This window comes from Ciconia boyciana, chromosome 4, assembly GCF_034638445.1.
Source record: "Ciconia boyciana chromosome 4, ASM3463844v1, whole genome shotgun sequence".
Lineage (NCBI taxonomy): Eukaryota > Metazoa > Chordata > Aves > Ciconiiformes > Ciconiidae > Ciconia > Ciconia boyciana.
This window is the reverse complement of record NC_132937.1, coordinates 69628071-69643086: the sequence shown is the minus strand read 5'-3', so window position 1 is coordinate 69643086 and position 15016 is coordinate 69628071. Positions and strand designations below refer to the sequence as shown.

Below are 15016 nucleotides of genomic sequence, written 5' to 3'. Positions count from 1 at the left end.
GAAAGTAAATTCCAACATGCTTCAGTAATCACCGTCAATGTTGCCCCTAGTAGTTTATCAACATATTAACGCACAATTTTCATTTTTATCAGAAAAGAGGAACATAACAATGATGGACGCTAAGCCCCCAGGAGATCCCTCATGCTGGAAGACTCCAGCTGAGATCTGGACATCAAATGGCACTGATGCCGTGGCACCCTCCCAGAGGCCTGATGTGCAAATCAAACTCACGCAGGAACCTTGAGAAACATTTTCTCGTACATGTGAGCAAAGCCCTCTCTGCAGTATTTCTACATGGTAGGAAGCACATGGTGGACTCAGGGAGGCCAGTGGCAAAAGCCTGGGAAGGCAAGTTTTTCCACATGGCCACTGCAAGCACGCTTCCCCAGGCCAGCAAAATCAGATAGCCTTCCTACGCCGCTCCTGCCAACCATGAAGGCATCGACACTTGGACATGCACAAACAGACATTGAACACCATCGAGGGTGCTCCCAGTAGATAAACCCCTGAGTGCTGGTGGTGCAACGTTGCCTGTCAGAGCATTTCTAACTGCTGTGGCAGTGGAGGAAATTATTCTGAATAACTGCAGGATATCTGTTTCTAAAATTAAGGGTCTTCAGCAAACCAATACAGGGAAGCTGTATCATTTTGTTGAATAAAGCCTGAAAGTTTAATAGCAGAGAACTTGAATGGCAAGATTTAAGCAAGCCTTAGCTTGTGCTTGATAAACAAGTACGCTGTACCCAAAGCAAAACCATGCAAAACTTTTCAGAGCTGCAGCAAGATGGCTGCGGTGATAGCAGCACAATTACCCTTCTGCTCACCCAAGCTTCAGAGTGAAAGGAGCTTGGCATGTTCCCTAAAACTTCTTGTTAAATAAGCATGTCACAAGGCTGACCTCAAGCTGACCAGGTCCATGTGAAAATCACCATCTCAGTTACAAAAGGAGTCACAGCTCCAAGAGTCCGGAAAGCATCACTGAAGGGAAAAGGTCTGGCTGCCTAATACCTCTTGTGAGCAGCTATTAAGGCCACTCGTCTTCTGTAAAACTCTGGGCACACATGCTCTAAGTATAGAATAATCATTAGTAACGCACAAGCCACTTTTTCCCTTCCTGTCTTTCACACCATTAAGGTTCTAGCCTTGAGGGCTCACAGGTAAGCATCCAAAGGTGAAAAGGAGCCTAACAGATACCTATATGCAGACAGGGTGGAGAACAAGGCTGCGGAAACACCACCACCACCCACTTCCATGCCGCAGAGGCGACTTCTGCACTTGGTTGCAATGCCCTCAGCAGTAATAAAAACGTCCCCCGGTAAGTCACAGCAGGAGCGAAGGGCAGATGAAATGTGAGTCATCCAGGTGTAGAGCAGACAGGGGAATGTGGGTGTGTTACCCTGTGGCTCCAAGCCAACGTGACCTCAATTAAATTTCAGTGAATGATGGGCCTTCCCCTCTTTTATGTACATACTCATCTCCTTGGTCTCCAAAGATATATCCATTGGGCCTACAGACAGCTATTTAATACTGGGAACTCTCCTGGCAAGCACGAGTCCCCGTGCAGTGGCAGTGGTGGCAGTGGTGTTCCTCTTCCTCTCCATGCGAGTTTTGCTCGCCATACCTTGCGTTTACTTCCTCCAACCGGCACTCCTACTACATCCAGAGCCTTGCCGGAGCCCTACAGCGTAACTACTGGTCCGTCCATCCACATTTGCACATTTGCCGCCTTAGAGCACACAACCCAATCGCACTCAGGAAGAAGGAAAGCCCAAGGAGTAACACGGTTTGCAACTGGGTATATTTGGACATGCTTGCACTCAAATGCCCTTAAAGTGTTTGCCAGGGACTTCAGTGGAAGCAGGCTAGCTCTAACGTCTAGCACACTCCCATAGGAAACCTGTGTAAACTAATTCTGTTGAACCGTTAGCACTCGGGGTGATTAACCGCAGGAGTCTCTGATCTCCCCTTATTAAAGAGAAGGAGAATGAAATTCACTGATTCATATCAGCTTAATATAAATCCTTGTGAGACTCGCAGCTGACTTCAGCAGTAGCAGGATCTGGTAACCTCCATGGCGGAAGAGCAACTCTCTTGCAAGTACACCTTCATGTGAGAGGGGAAAGCTGAAGGCATTTGTACTGGGTTACAATCAACGACCAAGTCTGAGCTGTGCAAACTTCCAGCCTGTGGCGTGCAGCAGACAAGTGCACAGAAGCGCTGCGGCTCTGAGAAGATTTTTATTCTGATGCCACTTTTGAATACTTGGCACTTGGCAGGCAGACATGTGCCATCTTGTTTTAAACAGCTCCATCTTCACATTAAGTGTGCTCAAGAGAGATTTGGGCTAGGGGTGAGCAGGATTAAGGATGGCTGCAGTTTTGACTGCAGAGATAATTCTCTGCCACGAGAGGTTTTTCCCTTCTGTAGCTAATATAGTGCTCTGGGGCAGCTGTGGAGGTGCTCACCCCACATCAGAGAGGCCACCCCTAATAGCCTCAAACCCTTGCCCCAGCCTGAGCAAAGTAGCACATGAATATAGCTTTACTAACACTAAACAAATCTTGTTTTTCAAGACACCCTTACAAGATTGCTTGGTGTTTTACATATGTTTTACGAGATACGCTTTTTGATAGATGTGTTGTTCACTGCATCCGTGTACAATCTTGCACCTAAGTGCAACTCCAGGACACTAGACACAATGAAACAGGTGGTGAACACAACGTGCCGTTTCTAGCTCTTCCTAACTTACCAGAGCACAACTGGTGCAACTGCTCATTTCAGTATTTCCCCCCGAGACCTCCTTAAGAACAAGGACTGCCTCTCATGGGCTGCATGCTGTACGGCAAAAATTGAGTGTTGGCTCCTGTCCCAAAAGTATAGGAGTAGCATTTTGGAAATGGTTAAAGGAACAGCAGCATTTCTTTATAAATACCAAGCTACAACCGTGCCTGTTTAGGTCTGGAAAGAAAGTCATACATGAGGACAGCTTGGATAGGGTCAGGAGAAAAAGAAAAGGAACAAAAAAATCAAGTGGGAGATGAGAACAAAGCCCTGTTTCAAGAATGCCATTGTTCATGCAACTATAAACCTAAGGTCTATAAAACCATCAAGCAGAAACTGAAGTTGGCTGAAGCTGATAATGCATTACTAAATGCTAGAGCATCTTATAAAATTCTTAAGGCTGCATAATGACAGAACACTTGAAAAGCAAAAGAAACAAGTTTCTCCAGTGAAATCTTCAGATTTCAGTACTTATGGATGTGTTCGGATGTAGACCTTGCACAGATGTAAAAGGTTCTGAATGGCAGCTGTACAGGCAGAGGTGATCCTGTGTGCTCCACCATTATCGAGACGGGACAACACGCTTCAGGCACACAGTACATGCCAGTTGCAACATTGATCTTGGATCTTTCATCCAGAATCCACAGGCAGAGGAACAGAGGTAAAAAATGTCTGGTTTCATTGTAAAAAGTTTTCACATGAAAAAAGCTTTAGATAAAGGATGACTCATAACTTTAATTTAGCTTTAAATACTTGCTATTTGCAAACCAAACAAGACATTCCCTACTCCCTGTGTTACCTATAAACCAAACCAACAAAGATAGCTTTCAGTTGAACAAAGCATGCCTAGGAGATAAGGGGTGAGAAATATTTTCTGCATCATTATGTTACCTGCATGGACTCAGAAAGAAATGGCACCGGTCAGCACACAAAGAACACACCAAAATGTGCAATTTAATAGCATTCCTAAGCCACATTGGGGAACAAAAAGTTGATACTGCCACTCTTGTTTTAACTACTGCAAAAATATGAATGGCTCTTGCCTGTAATTTGTTTTCCATGCTCAGCTTTATTGAACATTACATATATCCAAATTCCTAGCTGACTGACATTTTAAACCAGTGGAATAGGAATAATTTCTTTCTTCTCTTTACAAAGAGTAGTGAGAAAAACAGGTCCTATTCATCGAGCATTCATGTTGAAATAATCTTATTGCTACACATTTGTAAAGAAACTAGAGCAATGAGGTCCCTAAGGACAACTACAACAAAAATGGTAACAACCTGAGGCATGCAGCAGGCTGACTGCACTTAACTGCAGCAGAGCAAGTGCAATTGAAGGTACACCAGGGACCTTACAGCAACACATCTTGAATGTACAGCCATATGGTTTGTAGCCTCCACATGGTCAGTCTTCCCAAGTTATGTATGCATACCAGGATTCCTACAGAATTTTTGGCTCTTCAGATACTGCTGAATTACTGAATTCCCAGGATGGAGCAGGCTTCAAAAGAAACTCCATGTAGTTTATTGTTAAAAGGTGTTTTATGCACGCACGCTTTATTCCTTGAGTCAAGTTTATTCTTTGTGACATTACTCAGTTGATTTTCCTTCATTCACATGAAAGTGGTTACACCAGCTTATCTGAGAAGCCCAAGAAAATGATGCTATAAATTGTTCAGGCTGAAAAGACCACTACAAAAAAATTTCTAGAATTTCTTATCTTTGAATATGCAAAGTCTAATGTCCCCAACAGATGTATTTCCTCTAACAAATAATTCAAACAGTTACCTTAAAAATGGTAAATTACAGTTTCATCATGCAGGTGAGATAAGTGGCAATTCGATGTTCAGAGCAAAAATTTTCAGTACACCTTTCTCCCTAAAAAGATGTGTTACATCAGCACTGCACTTAGACAATCCTATCTTTGAGTCTTGAGACTACAAGCTTTCGCTGCCACCCCCCCTTGCCTTGGGAAACTCAACCACTAACAAACACCTAATAAACTTTTTTTGGATATACCCTTGCACAGAAGAAAATTAGAGCAGCCATTCAGATAAAATATTATAGGTTTATTTAAAACTTATTTTCCACTTGAATATGCAAAATACAAATTCCAACAAAATGTTCATTTTTGCTTTGTAGTTTACAAATATACAAAATAGAAGTTTGCTTAAATTTATATTACATATTTATTATGTAAAGAACTATATAGAAAACATTTGTTCTGCTTAAGGCATATTTGGGAATAAACCATTGTACAAACTATTGCACATCGAAACCACAGTGCATTACAGACTGTCTGCATAAAGTTATTTTCTTTAAAAAAAGATAAACCAGGATTATTTACCTGATTTAGGTCATAATCGGCAATCGGAAGACAAAAATATTTCCTTGTCAGATATGCAGCAGTTTGAGAACTTTGGCTTCCTGTTTTTGGTACCTCTAGAACCAACAGTCACTAAGCACCATGAAATAGGCTTTTAAAATATAATTCTGTACCTGAATTTTTCCTCCTCTTTTAACATTGTAATGGCTTTTAGAAGGAAAAAAAGGAAAGTACAAGATGACATTTACATCTAATATTGCATTGAAAGAAAATTAAGGGAATGTCATTTCCCTGTGTAATATCCCCACCCTCCGAACTACACAGTCTGTTTAACCCTGATATCCGTGACTTCCAGTCACTCCTTGGCATTTTGTAGTCCGGAAATAATTCAAGTTGGATTTACAAATGGAATGATAGAAGATCCAGTCATTGACCCCAATGTTTTTGGTTCTCTTTTCTTTTAAATGTATATATATAAAAAAGTTGCAATGTCTGTATGCAATTATCCCTCTTTTCCACTCTTTGGAAGACTTCACCTTGATTATCTGTAGTGCTTAAACGGTGTTCTCCCCATCTTGCGGAAGACAGTCCTTGTGCTGTAAATACTGAATCTCTACGGCAGCTGGGGAAAGATCCACTGCTTCCAATTAAAAGTGCCTCTTCATGTGTAAGGCGAGGTGGTCCGACCTGGAAAACGCTCTGTCACACCGCTGGCACTGGAAAGGGCGGTGGCCTGTGTGTTTTCGGTAGTGACGAGTAAGTTCATCAGATCGGGCAAACTTCCATCCGCAGCCTTCCCAGTCACAGTGATAAGGTTTCTCACCTTTAAAAGAACAGAAAATAAAATGTGTCAGGTTTTTTTCGTGGCTACCACTTCTAACACTTTTCTTTCAAGAAGCACTGACACACATTGTCCTGCATAAGAAAAAGGGCAATGTCAAAGAAAATGCAACAAGCTTCTTGAAGCAGTTGCAAGCAAACTACAAAGACTAACAGAGTTAAGACTGTCTTTTCAAGATGCACAGGTACTATAAAATGTTGGCATCACTGAAGTTTTTGCTAAAATGCTCATTTCCACCATTTCTTGCACACAAGGCTTCAGAGTACACAAGTGCAGATAATAATAGAGTATTTTTGCCAGCTAATGTTATACAATAAACCAGCAACCAGAAATAGCTCAGCAGACTTAATGTATTTAGATAATTGTAGGTCTCACAAATTAAAAAACAGCTGGAAACTCTTTTCATTAGCTCAGCCTGATTAAGAACTCAATCTTACCATCTTCACTACAACAAAACCACTGTTGACAGCAAGACAAGTTTCCCTGACAATTACAAACTCCCACTCCTACACATACTGGAGATGGTGCTGACCAGCTCAGGGCAGATGAGCAGTACTGTTCACCTGACCAATTCCTCCCCCCCCACCCCAAACTGCCCTTAGCTGAAGATGTAGCCTAACTACCACACTACCAGTAGTTTCTCCCTTTCTTGTCTCCTCTTCAGGAGAAAGTTTTGAATCAAGTTCACAATCCAGAGATTTAAATTGTGCAAATTCCCAGGTCATTTAATCACTGTTATGGAACGCCTGCACTGGCAAAGCCACGCACAATGTACCTGCTTTCACAAGCTCAGTTACTGCAACACCACATTCAGTGGCAAGGTTAAAGTTTGAACTCAGGCTCAGATGCACACTTTAGCAGATTTTATCCGAATTCTAGCAGTGGCCAATCAACTGTTAAACTCTGCCTCTTTGGTGCTAGTGCAGGGGAAGACACGCTCCCACGCGTAGGCGAGGCACCTCGTCAGTGCTGCCGACAGAGCTGAAAGCCCCACTCGCAAGGGGCCCATCACAGTTTCCTCAGAAAGGGAACAGCAGCTTGCAGAGGTGCACAAACTCTTGCACTAGAGCAAGCCGAGACAAGAGGGGTGCGTGTGCGAAGCGTTTAACCACGAGCAAAGAAAGCAGTATCTTAGAGAGAGGTCTGCTCCCTTCTCAGAAGTGGGCCAACACCATCTAGAGCAACAAATCCCAGCTGACTTCCAACTACCTGCTAATTAGCTAGCCACATAGCAAAAGAGGAGCAACAAACTTTGCCTTGGCAAGAAACCCACCCGCTCCCACATCTGAGTCATTCTGAACCATTAAGCAAAATGCCGAGCCAATGAGCAAAGGCTGCACAGGACTTCACGTAGCCAAGGGGGGAGGAAAAAAAAAGCCAGGAAACCCAGCAGAGAAGGGTTACGACTTGCTACTTTTAGCCCTCTGCCTGTGCTCCCCCCTTTTCACTGTCCGAGGGGCTTACCCTGTGCCCCTCAGGCCGGGGCATCTCACTGTCCCCGCGCTGGGACTAACCTGTGTGGGTCCTCAGATGCGCCTTGAGATGAGAGCTCTTGGTGTAGGTTTTGCCACAGCCCGCATAGTCGCAGGTGTGCGTGGCCGTCCTTTTCCTAGGCCATGACCGGCGTCCCCTCTTGGGCTTCGTCTCCTCAGGCAGGCAGCTCCCCGGCGGCATCAGCTCTAGAGGCGGACAGGGGGGAGTCAGCACCGCCGCGGCCAGCACCAAAGCGGGCGCCCCAGCACGCCCGCCGCCGCAGCACGGGGACTCACCTTGGTACTGGAGCGTGGCGGGTGGCAGCTGCTCGGGCAGGAAGGTGGGGTAACCGGGGGCTGGGGGGTACCCCGGGGGAAGCGGCAGTGGTGGGTGGCTCAGCCCCGGGGCGGTGGGGAGACAGTCTCTGCCGCTCAGCATCTCCTCGGGACCCAGTGAAGGCGTAGTCCGGGCGGGCAGCGGGCGGCCGAGCGAGAAGTCATGCTGGGGGGCTCCTCGGGGGCCGCTCCCATGCGGCGGCGGCGGCGGGGCCAGGGTGCACGGCGGGGCGGCCTCCTGCTTGATTTTGGGGCACATCCGCGGCAGGGGGCTGTAGGAGGCCCCGGGGCCCTCGGTGCCAGGCGGCGGGGCGGCAGCCGGGGGGCCGCTCTTGGGGCTGAGCCCCGGATGGCTGTACTCGCCCACGGCCTTCACCACGAACTTGCCCTGCAGGCTGCCCAGGGGCGGCAGTGCCGCCGGCGCCGGCAGGTACACCGGGTCCAGGTCGGGCCGCATGAGCTCAGCCACGAAGCCTCCCGAGGGGGACACGTCGGTGATGTCGGCCAGGTTGAAGGGGGCGGCGGGGCAGGCAGCGGGGGGCCCGTCGCGGCTGCCGCCGCCGCCGCCGTAGAGGAGGCCGGCGGGCTCGGGCCGGGGCAGCGGGTAGGCGAAGGGCCCGGCGGGGCAGGGGCTGGCGGTGGGGGCCGGGGCGGCGGCGGGGGCCACCACCACGGCGGCGGCGGCGGGCTCCTGGTGCATGAGGGAGTTGGAGAGGATGAAGTCGAAGTCCAGCAGCTCGTTGAACTCCTCAGCGTCGCGGCGGGGCCCCAGGGCGGCGGCGGCCTCCAGCTCCGACGGCGGCGCCTCCACGGGCCGCGCCGCCAGCGCCGGCGGCGGCCGCTTCAGCTGCGACAGCTCCTCCCGCCACCGCTGCGGGGAGACGGGCACGGCTCAGCCCCCGGCCCGCCGCCGCGCCGCGCCCGCCCCGGCCGGCCCCGGCCCCCGCCCCCGCCCCAGCCCCGTCCCGGCCGGCCCGCGCCGCCGCGACGCCGATACTCACGTTGCCGGGGCCCGCGGGCCGCGCCGCTTTCTCGCGGCCCGCGGCGCCCGCCGCGAAGGTGGCGATGGAGGGGAGGAGCGTGCCGCTGAGCGCCATCTCGCACTCGCCGGGGGGCTGCCTGCGGGTGGGGAGAGCACAGCGGCGTCAGCGGCGGCGGGGGCGAGGGAGGGCCGGGCCGGGGGCCGCGCCCGGCACCCACCGCATCCGCGCCGGGGCGTCACGCCGAGCTGCTGCCGCCGCCGTCGTCGTCCCGAGCGCCGCCGAGGAGGAGAGGGAGGAGGGGTGGCACGGGCGCGCCGTCCAGCCGCGGGGAGCCGGCCCAGCGCCGCCGGGGTGCTGCCGCGGGAGCGCCCTTCCTCGGTGCGTTACCGGAGAGGAAGGTGAGCGGGACGCGGGGCGCTAGCGGCGCCACGGGGAGGCGGCCGCCGCCCGGCAACGCGGCTCCGGCACCGGCAGGGCGGCGGCGCGAGGTGCTTCCCGGGGAGCCGCGGCCATGGGGCAGCCGGGCGGGACGGACGGGGCGCGGTGGTGCCAGTGGGGAGGGAGGGGCCGGGCCGGCCCGCGATCTGCTGCCGCTGCCGCCGCGCCCCGCTCGGCACTGCTCGCCGCCCGCCGCCGCCGCCCTTCTTATAACCTCACCTCGCGCCCGCCCCGCCCACCGTCGCCGGGGCGACGGCGAAAACAAACTGACACGTGGGGAGAGGGGGCGGTGCGCGCGCGCGCGCGGGGCGGGGGGGCGGGCGAAGAGGGACGGGGGGCTCCTGCCCCGCCCCACCCCGCCCCGCCCCGTCCGCGAGCCTGTTGCTGCCGCGCGCATCGCGTGACGCAGGCGGGGCGCTGACACCAGCGCGCGAGGGGGGGCGGGTCGGGGATGCCCGCGCGCCGCGGGGTCTCGCGCACCTTCGGCGGCGGCGGCGGCGGTGGCGGTGGGGGAGGGGAGGACGCCGCAGCGGGCACCCCGTGTCCCGCCCCGCGTGTCCCGCCCCGCGTGTCCCGCCGGGCGCGCTGCCCGTTCGCTTGGGAACCGCGGTCTCGCGTGGAGCCGGCGCGTATGTGGGGTTCGACACCGGCGCGGCCCCCTGCCCCCACGGCGCGGCCGGGAGCGCCAGCGGAGCGTGGGGTGCAGTGAAACGGCCCGAGAGCGTGGCGTGGCGCGGGTTCCCTTCCCTTCTTTTCCCTTTTCCCTTCCCTTCCCCTCCCCATTAAATGTCTTTCTCTCTTGGTTCTAACGCGCGCTGTACAGTGACATGCAATGTGATGTCATGCATTTTTTCCTTTCCAGGTTTTTGCTTTTTTCTTGTCCGTTCCTGTCTTTTTCACATTTTAGCCTTCCTTCTCCTTCCCTTCTGTCACCCGCGCCCGGCGGCGGGACCCCTGGCACCCCGCGGTCGGTCCCGGGAGCGGACGGCCGCTCCCTGCCGGGCCTTCCCGTCGCAGGGCGCCTGCCGGTCTGGGGCGGGGGGCGAGCGGCGGCGGGGGCCGGCGCAGGGCGGGGGCTGCCGCTGGGCGCCCCGAGGGACGGGGCGGGTGGCGGTGCAGCACTGCGGTGCGATGCTGGAAATCTTCCGCGAAAAAACGGAGACGGGAGAAAACTGAAGAGCGGCCCCGCGGCGGAGCACCGCCCCACGGGACCCGCGGAGGCAGGGCCGGGCTGGCCGGCAGGAGCGAGCGGGGCCGCGGGAGCGGCGGCCCGGCTCCTCCAGAGGGCAACGGCGAGCCGGCGCCGCTGCCCCGGCCGCGGGCAGGCCCGGCGGGCTGTGGCACCGGCCCGCGCGGCCGCCCCCTCCGGCGGTGCCCCGGCCCGGCCCGGCCCGGCGCGGGGCCCGCGGCCGAGCCGCCCCGCGGGAGGCGCTCCCGGCGCGGCCGCCCCTCCGCCGCGCGGCCCCGTGGCGCTGCCGGCCGCTTCCAGAACTGGTCGGGCCGGAGGGGTGAAGTCCCTCCCCTGCGTAATTTGCAAACATGAGCCCGAGGGACTTCTGATGACTAAATTAAACCCTAAAACAATAATAAAATGCCCGGCTTTATTTTAGCAAACTGGTTTTACCAGTCTTGTGTTACAAATGTTAATTATTAATAACTTTGGCACTGGAAAATGTTTTTTTTCTGCACAAAGTCCATGTCTTGGCAGAAGATGTGCCGGGAACTGCCGGTATGAAAAGGATTAGTGTGGCGAGATGAAGGCTGGTGAAATACGAGGAGATGCCCATAGTCGTCTTGTAAAGGGAAAGGAGGCACCTGCCCTACTCAGAGGTGCAGGGCTGGTGGTCCGCGGCACAACAGCCGCCTCCGACGGCCTTGCTGACAACATGGCTGCCAGTTCCCAGCTGTGGTTTTTATCCAGGGCCTATGTGCTCAGCCTCTTTGACAACCACTTTAGGAATTAGCATCCAAACCCAAGAGCAACGGTTTTAGGTCTAAACCTCCCTTCTGGTTTAGTCTGGGGAGGAAACCCCTGCTGTGGAAACTTGCCGGTCTCTGGACAGTTTTTCCCCATCAGTTGTTTTTCTTTTGTTTCCTGTTGGTGTAAATATTAATTTATGGATGTCCTAAGCAACGCAGTATTTTCCAGGTCCAAATTTCAAGCTCGGAACCACTCGAGGCCACCATCAAAATTAAAATTACATCCCTTATTAGAAACAGGAGAACAAGAAAGCTTCAAAAGCAGATAAGTGACCCGATATCTTTGAAATAAACAGCAGAAATTCGCTGGTTCCAGGAAGAGAAGGCTTGAATAACGTGGGCTGAAATAATACAGGTTGTTTTCACAATCTTTCACCAAAATAGACTTGGTCACAATGTTTCTGGGTAATTCAGACCGACACGTGCAAGGTATGTGTAAGTTCATGTTAGAAAGATGTGGCCCACTTACATCCGAGTCTTGATTTTGAATTGTGTAAATGTTGGCAGGGTGCTTAAAAAAGTGTATGTTTGCAGGCATTGATAAGTTCAGTGCCACCTGCTTTGAACATCCCGCATAAAGGTCAACACATTCTTTTTCACTAATTAAGCACCAAGGCAAAAGGTTTTCTTTTCCTCCCTTAAATGAAAAGGAATGTGATTTAATGGTCCTGCGTGTGGAAATTAAATACATTAAATTTGCAACTGCTCACAGCTGATGCTTTCCCAGCCTACGCAACAACCTAAATGTTGTTTTCTTAAGACAGATTTGTTTTAATATGCCTTCTCTTGCCAGCTGACCATTTCTCCAAGTCTCAGTTTTCTGCAAATTTCCCAATTTTCTCTAAAACTTTCCTTCCACTAACTGACAACACAGCATGTTTCTGTGTTGTTCAAAGCTGACTTTAGGGATTGCTTAATTCAGATAGAAAATTGCACAGAATTTGTGTCCCTCTTGCCTTGGGACGTGCAATGACATTTTTCCAGATTATGCTGTGCTTGGACAGAAGTCTGCTGCAGCGCTCGCCATGCCGGGTTGCTGTGGCCTCTGTGTGTTTCTCTCCCTCCCTGGGTAGAAGGAGGTTTCTTCCACATCTACCACATCTTACTGCGAGAGCAGGGTTGCCCTAGCCTTGGCACGGGTGCTGTTCACCCATTTTGGGAAAAGAAGAAGTACTACCCAATGCTGACAACTCTTACCAATGGCCAGTCCAAGCGGTAATTCACTGCAAGCGCAGGGCAGAGTAAAATGACTGCTTAACAGGGCTGATCATGACGAAGCCTCAGTGGCTAGCGTAAGCCGGTGCTAAACTGATCACCTGGGAGTATAAACACCAAAAGACAGAAGAAAGCCAAGGTGACGAAAGAGCACAGGTTTTTGGAGCAGAGACAGTCGTCAGGAAATGGCATCCCACATTAAAAACATTAAGAACATCAACAACAAGAAAAAAACAGTAGAGCTGATTGTGCCTGAAACAAAGACCAACCTGTTTATCTTGATATGTTTATTTTAAAGCCTAAGTTTGGAACTCAATTTTCAATGAACTGCCTCTCAGGAACCACAATGTGCAGCTTATCCCCTTTGATTTGGTTGTCTGCGACAGCAGCTGATGGAATCAGGGAATGCAGACTTTAGGAAAGATTGTGTCATGGTGTCGTTGGGGTCAGACAACAAGATGCTTTCCTGGCATCTTTGGGATTGGGCTTTGTTATCTTCGCAGCATGCCGCAGCAGATAGCCTACAGGGCCAGGAGCTGCCAGGCCCCCTGCTCCAGTGCTGGCATAAAATAACAGAAGGAGAACTGAGAAGAAACCCATGACATTGCGTTATACCTAATAGCATCCTTGTTGCTACTTAAAATCAAAAGCAGCGATTCCATAATCCTTGGTGCTGTGCTGGGTTTTACCCTAACAGGGTTGGTGGAGAGCAGGTGGAGGTAGGTGGGTAGGTTCATGAAAGGAGACTTCGCATCTGGAGGGTTTCTTACCTCCCGTGCAACCCAAATTAAGTGACCTCAACTGCACTGCGGCCAAGAGGGCGGGAAAGTGGGAGAGGTCTCACATACGCCTGCTGTGCAAGGCGCACTCTGGAGAGGTGCGGTGCTCAGGAGATGGTGAGGACTGTCTCACCCTCCTCCTGCAAGATCTCTGCACACCGAGGAAGGTGGGACAGTCCAGAGCCACAGCCACCAAACTGCCTTCCTGGGCTCGGGACTGTCCAGGAAGACCTCTCCAGGGAGACCTGCCTTTTGGGGATCTGTTTTCTACCATGTATTGTATACTCTTCGTAAAGTGCAACTGAGCTCAAGTTTTATTTACCTTTTCTTGCACAGGGTCCTTTATTTTTTTTAAACAGAAATAAAACCCCGCTCTGCTGGCAGTTACACTTGTGGGTTATTAGTACAGTGCAAAGGGCACATTTCTGAAGATTGCAGGCAATTCCAGGCAGGTTTCAAGCAGTAGCAAGTGCATACATACACAGATGGCACATGCAGACTTAAGATCATAAACGTTCATGCTGAGAATGTCAGCAGTGCCTGTGGTCAAATCTGTTTTCACCTGCTTTTTGAAAGCCTGACCCTATCTTGTTGATAGGTGTTTTACTTTCCTACATGAGCGAGGTCAGAAAGACCCAGCGGCATGTATTGCCACCACCCAAGAGCCTTGGGCTGGTTTAGGTCAAACACCCTCTAGCGAGGTGCTATAGGTCCATGCTGTTGGTCTTTCCGTCCCTTGTAAGAAGCAGTGTTGCTGAGGGTGTTATCAGTGCTGATGCCAGGAGGTCTCTGGACCATGAGCTGTTTTTTCTGCTGGGCAGCCAGCATGCTTTCACACCCCAGAGGAAAGGGGTCTGCGTGCAGGGGAGAGCCCTGATGATGACTTTCACGGTACTTAGAGCATGTCAGCCCAGTGTTTCTTCCTTGAGAGCCTGTAACTACGCAGGGCTTAACCTCAGGGGTCTGATTCTCAGCAAGAGTTCAGGTTGTTGATTGCCACTGAATTTCTCCCCGGGGGGATAACTCCCTGTGAGATTCAGGCATCTACTTCCAGAGGTGCTGATCCTCCTGCCGAACACCATTCACTCAGCCTTACCAACCGCTGGCAGAGGCGGCCAGCACCCTCACACAATTTAGCACCACCCAGGATCTCTTGCATGCTCTTCTACTTTCAAGCAATCCAAAGGTGGTTGTGTTTCTCTAAGAGGCAAAATACCTTTAATTGTTTATGCAAAAGAAAGAGCTTTATACTTTTTTGTCAAGCTTAGGCATCCTTGCTTTAATTGGTTTGTCCCATCCGTCATTGTTTTAATGGGCTTGCCCCATCTTTGAATTCAGATGTTCCCCAAACTTTAAAAATGACTTCTTTAAGTGGCTCCCACAGTGGGACCAGTGCAAATGAGAACTCCACAATAAGGATCATTTTCAAAGTCCTGCATGTAATGTGGGGACACTCGCACACAGCGAAGAGGATGAATTCTTGTTTCTTTGTTTGTTTGTGATTTTTTGTGTGCATGGGGCTGATTCATTGTATTTTTCCAGACCCAATGGAGGAGTCTCAGAAAAACAGAGAAAACTTGAAAAATTACCAGCTGTTAGCTAATCAGAGGATGGTCCCCATTGATGGCTGACAGATTTGGTGGAAGATGCAGGGAGATGTATGGGTGAGCAGCCCAAGTTGCTCTGTGGAGCTGTCTCTGAAGAAGAAGCCAGGTACTGGGATTACTATTAATTCACCTTCCTGCACCCTCCTTGGGGACCAGATTCTCTCATTATTATCTGTGTGAAATATTTAAGGCAATGCTGTCCAATAGCCTGGAAATGAAAAGATACTTGTAACTTCTCTGTCTCCATAGAAGAACA

At 51.3% G+C, this 15016-nt stretch overlaps 1 protein-coding gene across 2 annotated transcripts; it reads right to left on the bottom strand.

Moving 5' to 3' along the window:
* Positions 1-4879: 4879 nt before the first annotated feature.
* On the bottom strand, positions 4880-9346 carry KLF4 (KLF transcription factor 4). Of its 2 annotated transcripts, XM_072859008.1 has the most exons (5): positions 8959-9346; positions 8760-8877; positions 7720-8629; positions 7465-7629; positions 4880-5932 (listed from the first exon to the last, which is right to left on the bottom strand). In XM_072859008.1, the coding sequence occupies exons 1-5, from the start codon at positions 8961-8963 to the stop codon at positions 5757-5759; spliced, it is 1374 nt and encodes a 457-aa protein (XP_072715109.1). In that variant the 5' UTR covers positions 8964-9346; the 3' UTR covers positions 4880-5756. The 2 variants fall into 2 exon arrangements, with proteins under 2 accessions (XP_072715109.1, XP_072715108.1); XM_072859007.1 differs by having other exon boundaries at positions 7465-8629.
* Positions 9347-15016: the final 5670 nt, after the last annotated feature.